At 43.4% G+C, this 17,258-nt stretch overlaps 2 protein-coding genes across 2 annotated transcripts; both read left to right on the top strand.

The window, feature by feature from the left end:
• The first annotated feature begins 2,506 nt into the window (after positions 1–2,506).
• LOC115208620 (beta-2-glycoprotein 1) lies at positions 2,507–6,154 on the top strand. The gene is made up of 8 exons (XM_029776823.1): positions 2,507–2,657; positions 2,805–2,984; positions 3,312–3,402; positions 3,486–3,562; positions 3,660–3,851; positions 4,675–4,854; positions 5,543–5,740; positions 6,008–6,154. Exons 1-8 carry the CDS (start codon positions 2,588–2,590, stop codon positions 6,088–6,090), a joined length of 1,071 nt encoding a protein of 356 aa, XP_029632683.1. The 5' UTR covers positions 2,507–2,587; the 3' UTR covers positions 6,091–6,154.
• A 603-nt stretch (positions 6,155–6,757) lies between these two features.
• On the top strand, positions 6,758–14,092 carry LOC115208622 (beta-2-glycoprotein 1). Its single transcript, XM_029776825.1, has 8 exons — positions 6,758–6,964; positions 8,691–8,867; positions 11,854–11,950; positions 12,166–12,242; positions 12,573–12,761; positions 13,231–13,410; positions 13,579–13,776; positions 13,870–14,092. Exons 1-8 carry the CDS (start codon positions 6,895–6,897, stop codon positions 13,923–13,925), a joined length of 1,044 nt encoding a protein of 347 aa, XP_029632685.1. The 5' UTR covers positions 6,758–6,894; the 3' UTR covers positions 13,926–14,092.
• Positions 14,093–17,258: the final 3,166 nt, after the last annotated feature.

Consider the following 17,258-nt stretch of genomic DNA (forward strand, 5'->3'; position numbering starts at 1 on the left):
CTTTAGGGTGTCTATAGCTAGGTTTCCATCCAATTGGCAACAGATTTTCATGCTATCATTCTAAAATCGGCATAAAAAAAGATGCACATTTTCCTATCAGAGTTGTGTGTCCAAATTGACTTGTTGCGGATAAAAGTCTGTGCATAAATAGGTAGTGCACATAAAAATAACTTCTCGGTTAAATTCCCATGTATCGGAAAAAAATTACAAATTAAATGGGTTTTCAACTCTAGGCCTACTGATGGATTTGTCACAAACATTTTTTTGCATAGGTATAGCTAACGTGCCCATTCTGGTATTGGTACATGTGCTCTATCCAATAGCTCGCAGATATAGTGCAGGTATAGCCCACCTACATGATGGGATTATTATGGACAAAATTGCGAGATTATTTTGATTTGTCAAATGTCAGCCAAACTCATCACCGTGCACTTTCACCACCATGTGAAGTTCATTATAACTTTATTTAATTTGTTGCCTAATAAACTGCATTCTTTCCTGAGTCCTAGTGGGAGGACCACACAACATATCACAAAAGCATTCCCAACGCCATTTCTCGAATAATGAATTTTACACAAAAAGATCCCACCTTGTTTAGCGTATTTTGTTTTGTCAACATTTGGAAAGTTTGCCAAATAAATGTTCTGTTTCTATTCATTTTTTTTAATCCAACATGTCCTTTACTCGCATAAAACGGTTGGCTGGATACCTGGTTAATGTCAAACCATTTTGAGGATGCTGGAGTTATATTCTGGTCGAACGTGTGTATGCCTACAGAAGACTTTTGAAGTAGCCTAATCAGATTAAAACATTGTGACTGGTTGTGTTTATGCCAGATATAAAAGGTAATACATTTGAAAGTAAAATGATTGTATTGAAGGGTTAGATTCTAGGTGCATGAGGAATAGCCGCTTGGACTGGAAAGGAATGCGTTTTAAACTTTCCTGAATAACTGGGCCTGTCGGGAGCATATGTGGCCACATTATCACCAGTTGGGAGAATGATGATCTGCAACAGACTCTCAGTATCAGAAGTAAATATACAACTAGACTGGCCTGCTACCGTTCCTTTTTAGACCTTCATAAACTATTGAGAGTATACCCACAGCAGATCCACATGGAATGAAACATTCAAATTTGTATTTTACATAACTAGGCAGGTCAGTTAAGAACAAATTCTTATTTTCAACAACAGCCTATGAACAGTGGGTTAACTGCCTTGTTCAGGGGCAGAATGACAGATTTGTACCTCGTCAGCTCGGGGATTTGAACTTGCAATCTTTCAATTGCTAGCCCAACCCTAGCAACGCTCTGTGAGCGGCTACCCTGCCGCTCACAGAGCTTTTGCGCTGTTATTCTAATGACATTTTCACTGCAGCCTAGAGTAGAATTGTTGTACTCACTTTAAAACAATAAAGCAATTATTGATTGCATTGTGGTGTTGTAGGCTGTACTATGTAGGATTGTATTGTCCCTAAACAAAATCAATAGGGGAGCTGCATGCTGCAATGATGCCTCTCCGCTGCCTCTCAGCTATTCCTATTTGTTCTTGTGGATTCATATTATAAATCGATGCCGTTTTGAATGCTTTTATGTGTGGTATGATAGCTATTGCAGATCTGGACGAACGATCCACCTACCGCTATTGTCACTATGAATGGTGGATAGAGGGCAGGATAAACAGACTGCTAGACTACATTGACCTGTGGTATAGTAAAAATGAGCACATGGAAAAGCGTAGTGCATATGGGAAGTACCAAAACACCTTAATATAGGGGAGGATGCAAGCAGATGAGGAAATTTGGCTAGGATGGAAGACATTATATAGCAAATGGAAACCAAGGGAAAAATGGACTACCCTCCCCTGTGTCCAATAACGCCCCCCCCCCCCCCCCCCCCCCCACACACACATCCTACTACAGTTGTCTACGACCTCAGTGCTTTTCTCTCCCAATTCCTAAAAAGTATCTACGTCCCACTATTGTCCTCATATTTATGATTAGGTTATAGGCCTAAGCCGATCACATATTCGTCACTGTGTAACAAATAGCTAGCCTTGTAGCAGTCGTAAGGGCAGGACTTCAGCAGAAGGCAAGACGGGTGTTAGTGCTCAAAGTGTTGATGTAAATAGTTGTCTCGGTGATCCGAAGGTGTTATGTAATGCTAAATATCAAGCTAATACATTGGTAGCAGATTAACAATATATACATTGAATCAGGCTTAACCTGTTCTATCTGAAAGACACAGGTAGGGCAAGACTGCACAGCCGCCCCTTTAGAAACCAAATCGAATTCGAATTACCATAATGAAACCTTTCATACAGCTGATACATGTTATGATTCTGAATCGTTGTAGTGTGGGTGTACTGTCTGTGTGTATGTGTACTGAGTGAAAGTTATCCTTCAACTCAGAGTAAATATGCATGTGCTTTGAACTTTGGGTTCAATCAATGGAAGTCTATTTCAGACGATCTGATTGGATCAGACTTTCATGGTTTTTGAACTGACCGTCTACATTTTTCACCGTCCACTGCCGGGAGAACGGACCAAAGTTGTATCCACCACTTTGTGTTTAGTAAAATCTAGAAGATGAACCCAACCCTGGCTTTGCTGCTGCTCTGCCAGCTTGCCTTGTATACGTCAGTGACATCCAAGAAAGGTACGGTTAAAAATATTTGATTAAGGCAGTATTTCAATTACAGAATATATATTACACGAGATGCTTTAGCCATATTTCATATGTGTTTTTATATAATTTACAGCGTAACATTTATGTTTGTCTATCAATATTCCCAATTATTCTCAGTATGTGGCCACCCGCCCGTGACCGACGGTATGGATACACTGGGCCTAAAGCATGTGTATGAGATTGGAAAAGAGGTGACCCTGGCGTGTGAGCGTGGATACACACCTGTGAAAGCCAAGACTGCCAGTATCACCTGCTCAGCCTCGGGAGAGTGGACCAAACTGGACCTTGTGTGTTCTCGTAAGTTCCACCCCATTCACAAAACATCCATTACATAATGTGAAGCATAAATTCAGGTAAATTGTTGGGTTTTCCAGAAATCCTGGTTGGAGGATTCCAGATTTCCTGCATATTAGTCCCTGATTCAAGGAATCTTCCAACTGGGATTTCTGGAAAACCTGGGAATTTGGGAATGTTTCTGAGAATTTTGGAACCCTAAAGTCACCTATACAGTACCATGGACAGTCCATACTTTAGCAAGGGGATAGGGATATGGGAATACATTTTTCTTAACAACATAAAAGGCATAAATCATATCCACGTGAATCTTATACATTTTTGACACAGCAAAGATGTGTCCTCTCCCCAAGCCTATGCAAAAGCCAGGGATGATTGACGTGCCATTCAAGAGTGTACTCAACTACACATGTGATGATGGGTGAGGGAAATACAGTGTGGTTTAGTTCTGACTACATTTTGCTGACTCTGCATCTCAGACCAATAAGAATTTGTGTTCTTCAGGTACGTCATGATAGGAGCCAATGAGAGTGTGTGTTTACACGACGGTACCCTCAGTGCACCACCACCAATGTGTAAAGGTATACCATACCTCAAGAATGTAACCTTGCTTTTCTCCATTGTTTGTCTAAATATGAAAATATAGTCTCAATTATTTAAAATGTTTATTCCCTGCAGCTGTGAGTTGTGCTCTGCCTCAAGCACCTAAGCATGGTAAAATTGTCTATGACAATAAGAAGTTCACTGGCGATGAAATCCAGTACGGACAGAGTTGGACGTATGAGTGTTTGCCGCCAAGAGCTCCCATTGGCAACGAGAGAGGATCATGCCTGGCCAGTGGAAACGTGACTGAGCCACCGGTATGCAAGGGTAGGTGCAGACAGTGGCAGCCTAAGCCTAATGGTTTGTGAACAAATCTCATTGGTTGAGAAGTTTTTGAGTGACATCTGGTTGAACCACTGATAAATTATCAATGTTCTTTTAGGTCACATTATTACAGGGGTCTAGCCTTTTGGGGGCCCTACTTGAGATTTGTTTGGCCCCCCAAATGTTTTATAGTTAATTCCCTGCAATTCTACCCAATTTGCCATGGGGTGGAGATCATTTTTTTAAAGTATTAACGCTAATTTCCTGCAGTTCTACACATTTTGCCATTACTTATGCCATGTTGATGATATCTGAGTGAGAGTGACTAACAAAATCATAAGGGGCCCCTTGGAGGTCAGGGCCCCTGGGCACGTGCCTTGCGTGCCTGGTCAGTTTTCGGCCAGATAGCTGGCTAGACTAATTTACCAATCTTTGTTAGCTGACATGGCTAATTGAGTGATGCACAACCACATTTTGAACCTGCACCTTGTGTATTCTATTATCCTAACTCTCAACAGTAAGTTGAGACCCCAAATTAATACCCCAAAATAAATAGAAATAAAAGAAAATATGGGGGCCCCTAGCGGCATGGGAACCGCTTATGCCTGGAGCCGGCCCTGACGATGATTCTCTAAAATGGTTATTGTTAACTGTTCATCTACTCAAAGTGATGATAATTGATCAATTTGCATAATCCTGTCTTCCTCTGTTTATGCCTTAATTAAAAAAAATGTAATTTAGATTAACCCTGACAATATTACTTGAAATAGGTTATTGCATTGTTAATACACTTTCACTAGCCCATGACTTTTCTGACCTGTTGCAGAGGTGAGTTGCTCCATCCCACCAACGATAGACCACGGCATCATCACCTTTGCTGTGATGAGGGAGGTTGGCTACAAGGAGAAGGTCAAGTACCAGTGCCAGGAACACTACGTTCTGGACGGCTCTGAGGAAATACAGTGTCAGAATACAGGCAACTGGTCCACTTTGCCCGTTTGTAGAGGTGAGTCAATGAGTCAGTGTAGGGTGAAGTTGCCCTTAGACCCTGATCTTCGGTCAGTTTTGCATTTCCCTCACTAATGGTTAAGGTTAGGATTGGGGAGGGGAAGCTGACCCTATAACTGTACATAGAGGAGGCTGGTGGGAGGAGCTAAAGGAGGATGAGCTCATTGTCATGGCTGGAATGGTTTAAATGGAACCGTATCAACATCAAACATATGGAAACCACATGTTTGACTCTGTTCCGTCTATTCCATTCCAGCCATTACAATGAGCATGTCCTCCTATAGCGCCTTCCACCAGCCTCCTCTGCGGTAAATAGGGGAAAGTTCACACCCGAGCCATTGAGTCATAGAAAAGGTTGCACTGTTGTTACTCTTGTGGGAATGTCACTTGATGTGTATCAGCAACCATTTATTTCATCTTTGATGACTGAAATGATTGCGTAATGAGAGCGTACTGCCGTTGTGCCTTCGAGCAAGGCACTGCATTCCCAAAACTTCCCCGGGGTCGCTGCTGTGTGGCTGACCATGTGTTGCTCCCAACCTATTGTGTACGTGGTGTGTCAGGTTGGGTACTGATACAGAAGAAAACGAAGAATCTCCATGATCTATTTCATTTCATCCTATTCTATTCCTATTCTATTCTAAACTGAGAGTCATGTTGCTTTGCTTGTCTTCGCGTTACTGCAGCCCCCTGTAAAGTTAACATCAACAGAGGTCGCATCTTTTACAACGCCAAGAAGATCTGGATTGGGGATCTGAAACCCAATAGAGTCCTTCACGGGGAGTCTGTTGTGTTCTACTGTCTGAACAAGGAGCTGAAGTGTGGCAGTCCAGTTGCAAGTCAGTGCATCGACGGCACACTCAATACCCCAGAATGTTTTAAAGGTGAGGCCTGTCGTACCAAAATAACATGGTCACGTTCATTATGGCATTTTACAACGTAAATCAATAATGAGTGTTTCTTATTGGACACGTGTTGTAGTCTCTCCATGTTTCAGTCCATTTTCTTCCGTTTGATGACTAATGAACACGACCCAGAGTAAAATGTGTTGCGGTCACATTTTCAAAGCTTCCCAAACGCTGCTTAGTTGAGTCCTTAATATTCTCACAACTAAAATGCCAAATGTGTTTGTGTGTCTGTCTTTCTCTTAGAACCAGGCAAGATGGAGTACACCCTCAAGCCCAAATCACTTCCGTCTGAGATAGCGATGTGTCCTACCGACCTAACAAAATAAACACAATACGAAGAGGAAAAATAGGGCAAATAAATTACAAATAAATATAACTTTTTAAAAATGATCTGTTTTAACAGTCTATTACTTTGTGTCCAAATAATCCAGCCTTGCTTTGCTAATAACCTTTAATGAGCCTGAATTTGATTGCCTGTTTAGTATAGTACATGATACCTGAAAACAACACTAGATGTCAGTATAGGATTACAGTATTTGGATGCGCTGCTCATACACAAAGGGCTCTGCAGTTTTTGAGAGAAAAACAAGTTACTTTTTAACTAAGAGTAAACAAACCTTTGTTTTGACTTGAACTCGGTATCTGATCGAACTCTTGCAATTTTGCAACAAGAACATCAAACACAAACTGTATGGGATTACAAATGCATGTCCTACAGGTTAACAGATAAAATCACACAAACAAAGATTCATAGTAGTAGATCTACACCACTGCATCATCTAGCCACATCAATGTTATAGTGCTAGAATATTTTCAGTCCACTGTATTGTACCACATAAATGGATTGAAAGCAGATTCTATTTTGCAACCATGATTTGGTGAAGAGAACTGGTGATGTTGATGTGTACTAGGAATAGGGGTGGGGCATATAACCAGTAAGGTTCACAAAGGTCTGGTGTTTTACGGTAAATTACAAAAATAGTAAGAGACGCAGAGGTTGCCTCATTCTGCGTTGTCATCGACCCTTATCTATTTACTTTGAGTAACATAAAAAGTTGGGAGCTCCAACGATATTCCGATTTTTACCCTTGAAAGCAGAGAGGAGAGACACTCTCTCCACATCACAGACAATGGCCCCAAGTCTGTCTTTGCTGCTGATCTGTCTGCTTGCCTTGTATACACCAGTGACATCCAAGAAAGGTACAGTATCTATTATAATGGTATCTACACTGAACAAAAATATAAACGCAACATGCAACAATTTCAACGATTTTACTGAGTTACAGTTCATATAAGGAAATCAGTACATTGAAATATATTCCTTAGGTACTAATCTATGGATTTCACATGACTGGGAATACAGATACAGCCTCTTCAATGGCTTTGTGAAGTTGCTGGATATTGGCGGCACCATTTCCTTCGAATAGAGTTGATCAGGCTGTTGATTGTGGCCTGTGGAATGTAGTCCCAAGTCTCTTCAATGGCTTTGTGAAGTTGCTGGATATTGGTGGGAACTGGAACACGTTGTCGTACATGTCGATCCAGAGCATTCCAAACAGGCTCAATGGGTGACATGTCTGGTGAGTATGCAGGCCATGAAAGAACTGGGACATTCTTAGCTTCCAGGAATTTTGAACAGATCCTTGCGACATGGGGCCATGCATTATCATGCTGAAACATGAGATGATGACGCCAGATGAATGGCACGACAATGGGCCTTGCCACAATATCTCTTTGTATTCAAATTGTCATGGATAAAATGCAATTGTGTTCATTGTCTGTAGCTTGTGCCTGCCCATACCATAACTCCACCACCACCATGGGGCACTCTGACAACGTTGACATCAACGAACCGCTCGCCTGCAAAACGCCATACACGCCCAATACAGTTGAAACCAGGATTCATCCTTGAAGAGCACACTTCTCCAGCATGCCAGTGGCTATCGAAGGGGAACATTGGTGATGCCAAACTGCAGTCAGGTCAAGGCCCTGGTGAGGACAACGAGCATTCAGATGAGCTTCCTTGAGACATTTTCTGACAGTTTGTGCAGAAATTCTTTGGTTGTGCAAACCCACAATTTAATCAGCTGTCTGGGTGGCTGGTCTCAGACGATCCCGCAGGTGAAGATGCTGGATGTGGAGGTCCTGGGCTGACATGGTTACACGTGGTCTGTGGTTGTGAGGCCGGTTGGATGTACTGCCAAATTCTCTAAAAAGATGTTGGAGGCAGTTTATGGTAGAGAAATGAACATTCAATTGCACGCTCCATCAAAACTTGAGACATCTGGGTTGTGTGACAAAACTGCAGATTTTAGAGTGGCCTTTTATTGTCCCCAGCACAAGATGCACCTGTTTAATGATCATGCTGTTTAATCAGCTTCTTGATACGCCACACCTGTCAGGTGGATGGATTATCTTGGCAAAGGAGAAATGCTCACTAACAGGGATGTAAAGAAATTAGTGCAATACATTTGAGAGCAATAAGATTTTTGTACGTATGAAACACGGCTGGGATCTTTTATTTCAGCTCATGAAACATGGGACCAACACTTTACATGTTGCGTTTATATGTTTGTTCAGTATGTCCCAGTTTTGGCCTATTGACTTAGAAGCCTTTTGTGTTTCTGTGCTGTATGCTGTTCAATATTCCTACGTACTCTCAGAGTGTGTTTAGGCAAATGGGCTTGTGTTACATTGACGAATACTTTCAGTTACTGTAAGATGAAACAAAAAATACACTTTATTTTAATAGTCCACCTACCTTTTATGCTCAACAAACTATCACTAGACTACAAGTAACATGTCTGGGGAGTTGCACGGGCACTTCTTTGGTTAATCTGTGTCCATGTTTTTTTCTGTGTCTGTTTCTGTGTGTGTGTTTTATTGACCCATCCTGTTACCTGTCTGCCTCCGTTACCTCCCTCAGAATGTGGCCGCCCATCCCTGGGTGACGGTATGGACCTGGAGGGGCTCCAGAGGGTGTACTCCCCTGGAGACGCGGTTTTGCTGTCGTGTAAACGAGGATATACACCCACTTCAGGCTCTCGCACAATCATCTGCACTGCTAGCGGACAATGGACCAAGTCTAGACTCAAGTGCTCAAGTTGGTTGCTGTTATAAAGTTTGACCAAACAGTAGTACTGTTCATGTATCATCATTTGATACTCAAAAAACATTCCATGTATTGTCAGTTGATACTCAGTATAGTCCATGTGTTATCAGTTGATACTCAGTATATTACAAGTATTATCAGTTGATACTCAGTATATTGTAAGTATTATCAGTTGATACTCAGTATATTGCATGTATTATCAGTTGACACTCAGTATATTCCATGTATTATCAGTTGATACTCAATATATTCCAAGTATGGTCAGTTGATACTCAATATATTACAAGAATGATCAGTTGATACTCAATATATTGCAAGTATTATCAGTTGATACTCAGTATATTCCATGTATTGTCAGTTGATACTCAGTATATTACAAGTATTATCAGTTGATATTCAGTATATTACAAGTATTATCAGTTGATACTTAGCAAATTGCAATAATTATCAGTTGATCATTTGGTATCCTTCACACTGGGGCCCCATAGGGGTGTGTACTTAGGTCCCTCCTGTATTCATTTACATTTACATTACATTTACATTTACGTCATTTAGCAGACACTCTTATCCAGAGCGACTTACAAATTGCTGCATTCACCTTATGATATCCAGTGGAACGACCACTTTACAATAGTACATCATTTTTGTTTTTTTTTGGGGGGGGGGGGGGGGGGGGTTAGAAGGATTACTTTATCCTATCCCAGGTATTCCTTAAAGAGGTGGGGTTTCAGGTGTCTCCGGAAGGTGGTGATTGACTCCGCTGTCCTGGCGTCGTGAGGGAGCTTGTTCCACATTTTACATTTTAGTCATTTAGCAGACGCTCTTATCCAGAGCGACTTACACTAGTGAATGCATACATTTCATACATTTTTTCTCCATACTGGTCCCCATTGGGGTGCCAGAGCAGCGAACAGTTTTGACTGGGCTGAGTGGGAACTGTGCTTCCGCAGAGGTAGGGGGGCCAGCAGGCCAGAGGTGGATGAACGCAGTGCCCTTGTTTGGGAGTAAGGACTGATCAGAGCCTGAAGGTACGGAGGTGCCGTTCCCCTCACAGCTCCGTAGGCAAGCACCATGGTCTTGTAGCAGATGCGAGCTTCAACTGGAAGCCAGTGGAGTGTGCGGAGGAGCGGGGTGACGTGACACCAGACGGGCTGCGGCGTTCTGGATGAGTTGTAGGGGTTTAATGGCACAGGCAGGGAGCCCAGCCAACAGCGAGTTGCAGTAATCCAAACGGGAGATGACAAATGCCTGGATTAGGACCTGCGCCGCTTCCTGTGTAAGGCAGGGTCGTACTCTGTGAATGTTGTAGAGCATGAACCTACAGGATTGGGTCACCGCCTTGATGTTAGCGGAGAACGACAGGGTGTTGTCCAGGGTCACACCAAGGCTCTTAGCACTCTGGGAGGAGGACACAATGGAGTTGTCAACCGTGATGGTGAGATCATGGAACGGGCAGTCCTTCCCTGGGAGGAAGAGCAGCTCCTCTTGCCGAGGTTCAGCTTGAGGTGGTGATCCGTCATCCACACTGATATATCTGCCAGACATGCAGAGATGCGATTCGCCACCTGGTTATCAGAAGGGGGAAAGGAGAAGATTAATTGTGTGTCGTCTGCGTAGCAATAACAGGAGAGACCGGGTGAGGATATGACAGAGCCAAGTGACTTGGTGTAAAGCGAGAATAGGAGAGGGCCTAGAACTGAGCCCTGGGGGACACCAGTGGTGAGAGCACGTGGTGCGGAGACAGATTCTCGCCACACCACCTTGTAGGAGCAACCTGTCAGGTAGGACGCAATCCAAGAGTGAGCCGCACCGGAGATGCCCAACTCGGAGAGGGTGGAGAGGAGGATATTCCCTGTGCACCCACGACTGTGTGGCCAAACACAACTCCAGCACCATCATTAAGTTTGCTGACGACACAACAGTGGTTGGTCTGATCACCGACAACGATGAGACGGCCTATAGGGAGTAGGTCAGAGAACTGGCAGTGTGGTGCCAGGACAGCAACCTTTCCCTCAATGTGAGCAAGACAATGGAGCTGATTGTGGACTACAGGAAAGGCGGGCCGAACAGGCACCCATTAACGTCGACGGGGCTGTAGTGGAGAGCGGTTGAGAATTTCAAGTTCCTTTGTGTCCACATCACCAACGAACTAACATGGTCCAAACATACCAAGACAGTCCTGAAGAGGGCACGACAAAATCTTTTCCCCCTCAGGAGACTGAAAAGATTTGGCATGGGTCCCCAGATCCTCAAAAGGTTCTACAGCTGCACCCTCGAGAGCATCCTGACCGGTTGCATCACCACCTGGTATGACAACTGCTCGACATCTGACCGTAAGGCACTACAGAGGGTAGTGCGAATGGCCCAGTACATCAGTGGGGCCAAGCTTCCTGCCATCCAGGATCTATATAATAGGCGGTGTCAGAGGAATGCCCATAAAATTGTCAGAGACTCCAGTCACCCAAGTTATAGACTCTTTTCTCTGCTACCCCACGGCAAGCGGTACCTGAGCGCCAAGTCTTGGACCATAAGGCTCCTCAACAGCTTCTACCACCAAGCAATTAGACTGCTGAACAATTCATAAAAATCGCCACCGGACATTTTACATTGACACCCCCCCCCCTCTTGTACACTGCTGCTACTCGCTGTTTGTTTGTTACCTATGCATGGTCACTTCGCCCCCACCTACATGTACAGATTACCTCAACTAGCCTGTACCCCCGCACACTGACTCTGCCCCCTGTGTATAGCCTTGTTATTGTTATTCTTATTGTATTAATTTTTATTTTAGCCTACTTGGTAAATATTTTCTTCTTCTTGAACTGCACTGTTGGTTAAGAGCTTGTATGCATTTCACAGTAAAGCCTACACTTGTTGTATTCGGCGCATGTGGCAAATAGTTTGATTTGATTTGATACTCATATTGATGGAACTGTTGAGCATTGCTGACTGATCATTTTTTTAACTTCTGATGCAGCAAAGAGTTGCTCTTTCCCAGAAACATTAGACCACGGAGACATGGAGCTTGTGGACATTGTCTACCAGAGTACCATCAACTACACCTGCCATGAGGGGTATGGGGAATACCATTTACAAATTCTATTTTAGTGTTTCATTGACGACTGGTCACCTCTCCGTGCTGTCAAAGTCTATAACATGTTATTGTATCAAACACCTGTAAAGTAGGTCAAAGTTGAAATCACTGTATACCCATACACCTAATATAGTGTCTACTTGATGTTTTTTTTTTATTACATAATTTGACAGATTACGGTAATGTGGTCTACAGGTATATCCTGCAAGGAGCCAGTACCATTGAGTGCTTGTATGACGGACAATGGAGTGATCCACCACCAAAGTGTACACGTAAGTGTCTGCCTTATTCTGAAATGCATAGCTACTCTAGCACTTAACAGTAATGATTCAACATTATCTCACATTGATAATGCATACAAACTCACAGTGATCATTACAGATCTATTAGCACAATGTAAATGTGGCCTTATTGCTGTAATTGTAAAGAGCATTCTACAATGTGTAAAACTGAGATTTGAATAATGGCTTTACTGTAGGCTATATTATTCATATTCATATGTTACATCATATGTCTCTGATAAAAATATAGAGAATATCACGTATTTGGATAAAATGTGCTTGATTAATGAGCATGTGAATGAAATCTCTCCTCTCTGTTAGCGGTGATATGTGGTCTTCCTCCAATACCTAAATATGGGAAAATAGTCTACGACACAAAGTTCACAGGCAACATGACTGTGTTTGGTTTTGGGGGGACCTACGAGTGTCTCCCTCCACTTGTCCTCATAGGCAATGAGAGGGGATCGTGCAGCGCTAACGGAGACTGGACTGAGCCACCCGAATGTAAAAGTAGGTACAGTATTATCAGTCAAAGTCTCTGATCTGTTGTATTGCTGCAGGTAGCCTAGAGCAGGGAGGGGTAACTTTGATGGTGGTGGGGGCTGGTTTGACTACCCGAGCCGACAAGGTGAAAAGCTGTCGATGTGCCCTTGAGCAAGGCACTTAACCCTAATTTGCCACAGGGGCGCTGTATGTGACAATAAAACATCTTTATATTTATTGCTGAACACTTCATGTCACCTCCGTAAAAGGTGCAATTCATAACTTTTGTAAACTGAGGGGATGGTTATTGGCTCGTGTAACCGTTTGTTCGTTTTTGTTTTGGCCAGATATGTTTGTGATACCTCTGAGGAAATGAAATGAAATACAAATTGCACCTTTTAAGTGGTAATAAATGACAAGTGATTTGCTTTGTGGATGAAGTTAAAGTGGTATTCTGAACACACACTAACCCTGACTGACCTCTATTTGTTTCCAGTGGTGACCTGTTCAGCTCCAACAGACATCAACAACGGCTTCATGACTATTCATGATAAGAGGGAGTACGGCTTCAAGGAGACTGTCAGATATGGATGTAATGTAGACTATGTCCTGGATGGGCCTGTGGAGATCGAATGTCTCAAAACAGGGGATTGGTCAATAAAGCCAGCTTGCAGGGGTAGGACCACCGATTTTGTGACAATTTTGTAATTTTGCTTTGTTTTATTACATTGTTTAACCAAACTTATTTGGTTACCTATCAATTCAGTGTTTTTGAATAGCTGAATGTTGCCGTTTTTGAAATTCTAAATTCTTCTTCATCATAATTTCCCTCTTTGTTCTACAGCTCCCTGCGAAGTAGGTATTACAAGAGGACGCATCCTTTACAATGAAAGGACATTTTGGATAAAGGATTTCAAGCCCAATAAAATCTTACATGCGGAAGTCATCTCGGTCTACTGTATGAACAAGGAAAAGAAGTGTGGCTATGCAGTGTCAACCCAATGCATCGATGGAAAACTCAAGATCCCAGAATGCTTTGAAGGTGTATTTTTTTTCTTGCTGGCTATTTTCTCTCTAAAAAAAATAACAACATTACCATTAAGTCTTAATGATGTGTGGGTGTTTTCCTTTCTAGAACCAAGTGATACACTCGACGATAATTCCCTACCAGCTGAGATAGCCCAGTGCTGAAAGTCAACTGCGCATGACAAAGCAAATTGAGACCGAGAACATTGATTGCTTGAATTAAATGTCAGTAAAACCATGTCCATTTCTATGTAATGCTATGCATTTGTTCCTTGGGAAAAAAATTCTGTAGAGAACAAATTTTACGATGAATAAAAAATACTGTTTTCTTGTATATTTGTAGATGATTTAACCCAACATCTTACCCAATAACAGTATAAGTTCAATTTACAAATGATGTCACATGATGTCAGTGTTGTACAGCTGTGAGATACTCTGTCAGGTCAAGTGGTCAGGAAAATCTCAAACATGCATGTATGCGCACACACACACACACACACACACACACACACACACACACACACACACACACACACACACACACACACACACACACACACACTATCGACAGACAACACATCAGCTGACAAGTCAGCTTCCAAAATAATACATTTCTACTACAAAACAGAACTCTACCTTCCTATCAAGTGATTCATATCATAACCATACAGTCGACTGCAAGGTGGCCACAGTGCAACCCCATCCCGGTAACCCAAACCGCTTTGCATGTCTATTCTAACAGAGATTAGCCTTTTTTTTGCTCTTGACCTGCTATGCGGTTGGTTTGATCCTCTGTCCTTGGCCGTCAGCTGGTGGTCAGAACTATTTCCCCCCCCTCTCGCGGGGGCGGCCGGTTGATTGTACTGAGTCATGAGAACTGACTCTCCTTCCCCACTGGGGCAGCGAGGCAGGACATGAAAGAACTGCAGAGGCTGACTGTAGGTGGAGTCACAAGGGTTTCCAGTGGTTACTGAATGGAGGGAGACAGAGAGAGACAGAGAGAGATGGGGGGGTTGGTGTTGTAAGAGTACTTCAGACAGACAATTTGTTTATGTTTACGTATCCCACCATAGAAAGAGAAAAGAGATAGAAAATACATTTCTTCATTGCCCCAGGACTTGCCACGACCGCACTTGAACAGTTTTCAGAACACTTCCAAACACGACAGCATGTTCACCAACCAACTATAGCCCGACACTAACTATTTCACACAAATGTATTCAACTTATTTCACAAAATATGAATCTGGACCAAATGTCGGCAAAGTTGAGGAGAAGTTCTTTAGATATTGACTTTAAATGAGGCCTGGTACGAGCGCTCCTCCATAACATGAATGCAATGCACTGCCATCCGTTAATAAACCCTTTTCTCCGTCTTTCTGAGGATGAAACAAGTCTCCCTGTTTCATGTTGTTTCCTCTTGATGCATTATTTATTGTTGTGAAGAGATGCACTTTATTAGTTGCTATCCGACTTCACATGCAGGCCGTTTGGCCTCTTTGAAACGTGTTTTCTGACTCCAAACGATTCTTGTCTTTCTCTCTCTCCGGTCTTTTGCTTTCTCTCTCTGTCTCTCTATCTCCTCTCGTTACTTGTTTGCTCTCTCGCTTTCTATCACCCTTTTCTCTCTCGTCCCCTCTCTCAGTAACCCTCCGTGGCAAAAATCTATCCAAGTGAGATACGTTGTGTCCTAAGGAGAGTAGATGTTGTTTCACGGTTGTTTCATGATCGTTTCATGGTTGAAGACACAACCACACAGTATCCAGTATCTTTCCATCATTAGTATCATTAGCGGAAATGCGAGGCGGTAATGCGGGGCGGTAATGCGGGGCGGTAATGCGGGGCAAACTCAGATCATTTTCTTGGAGTTATTTGAGTTGATGGAGAAGCAAGAATTGATGTTTTATGTATTAGAATGTGTTTTACGTGAGAGTTGATATGAATTGTTTGTTTCATACCGTACATGGCCACTAGTCTAGATGGTGAGCTACACCTGCCTGGGAAGCAAAAACACCCAGTGTTGGGTTGGGTTGAAGAGCAAGCTACAGGAGACATGAACAGGCTCCTGTGGTAGGAATCGCTGATTGAACCCAGCCTGAGCTAGCGATAGGATTTCTATCGGAAGCTACAAGCGAAGGAAAGGAGAAGAGTGGAAGAGTGGTTGGTGTTAGATTGAAATGATCAGAGAAATAGAATCTCATTCCATTCTAATCTGTATTCTGAGGTGTGGTGATGTATTACCTCAGGAGGCCTCCCGTCGTCCACCCCTGGTCTCTGCCATAGAGCATGCTGGGACATGGAGTCCAGTACCCTTCGAAGGCCACCAGTCTAAGCAGTCCTAATTGATGGACAGAACAGCGTCTGTTCTCTCCCAGACACTCATTAAAGCTCCCTTCTTTGTCTATGGCTCATCTAGGGCGACAGATGCATCTACTGGCTATGGTTAATCCCACACAATGGTTATGGGAGGAAATAGGAGGAACATGTGGGTATGGAGTTCTGAAAGATAAATCAGTTTGACCGTTTTTTCATGGTGAATACTAGGATTTTGCGTTGGCGAGTTCCCAGAATTAGTTTTTCCCAATTCCACCCACGCAGGCAATGTGAATAGTCTGGGTAGCCATTTGACTAGATGTTCAGGAGTCTTATGGCTTGGGGGTAGAAGTTGTTTAGAAGCCTCTTGGACCTAGACTTGGCGCTCCGGTACCGCTTGCCATGTGGAAGCAGAGAGAACAGTCTATGACTAGGGTGGCTGGAGTCTTTGACAATTTTCAGGGCCTTCCTCTGACACAGCCTGGTATAGAGGTCCTGGATGGCAGGAAGCTAGGCCACAGTGATGTACTGGGCCGTTCGCACTACCCTCTGTAGTGCCTTGCGGTCGGAGGCCAAGCAGTTGCCGTACCAAGCAGTGATGCAACCAGTCAGGATGCTCTCAATGATGCAGCTGTAGAACCTTTTGAGGATCTTAGGACCCATGCCAAATCTTTTCAGTTTCCTGAGGGGGAATAGGTTTTGTCATGCCTGCTTCACGGCTGTCATGGTGTGCTTGGACCATGTTAGTCTGTTGGTGATGTGGACACCAAGGAACTTGAAGCTCTCAACCGGCTCCAATGCAGCCCCGTCGATGAGAATGGGGGCATGCTTGGTCCTCTTTTTCCTGTAGTCTACAATCATCTCCTTTGTCTTGATCACGTTGAGGGTGAGGTTGTTGTCCTGGCACCACATGGCCAGGTCTCTGACCTCCTCCCTATAGGCTGTCTCGTTGTTGTCAGTGATCAGGCCTATCAATGTTGTGTCATCGGCAAATGTAATGATGGTGTTGGAGTCGTGCCTCGCCGTGCAGTCATGAGTGAACAGGGAGTACAGGAGGGGGCTGAGCACGCACCCCTGGGGGGCCCCTGTGTTGAAGATCAGCATGGCGGATGTGTTGTTACCTACCTTTACCACCTGGGGGCGGCCCATCAGGAAGTCCAGGATCCAGTTGCAGAGGGGGTGTTTA

This window comes from Salmo trutta, chromosome 14, assembly GCF_901001165.1.
Source record: "Salmo trutta chromosome 14, fSalTru1.1, whole genome shotgun sequence".
Taxonomy (NCBI): Eukaryota; Metazoa; Chordata; class Actinopteri; order Salmoniformes; family Salmonidae; genus Salmo; species Salmo trutta.

Coding starts and splice junctions, on each gene's coding strand:
- LOC115208620 (XM_029776823.1), top strand. CDS start 2,588: ATGAACCCAACCCTGGCTTTGCTGCTGCTCTGCCAGCTTGCCTTGTAT. Junction 2,658..2,804: donor GTCAGTGACATCCAAGAAAG/GTACGGTTAAAA, acceptor AATTATTCTCAG/TATGTGGCCACCCGCCCGTG. Junction 4,855..5,542: donor CACTTTGCCCGTTTGTAGAG/GTGAGTCAATGA, acceptor GCGTTACTGCAG/CCCCCTGTAAAGTTAACATC.
- LOC115208622 (XM_029776825.1), top strand. CDS start 6,895: ATGGCCCCAAGTCTGTCTTTGCTGCTGATCTGTCTGCTTGCCTTGTAT. Junction 11,951..12,165: donor AACTACACCTGCCATGAGGG/GTATGGGGAATA, acceptor TGTGGTCTACAG/GTATATCCTGCAAGGAGCCA. Junction 13,411..13,578: donor AATAAAGCCAGCTTGCAGGG/GTAGGACCACCG, acceptor TTTGTTCTACAG/CTCCCTGCGAAGTAGGTATT.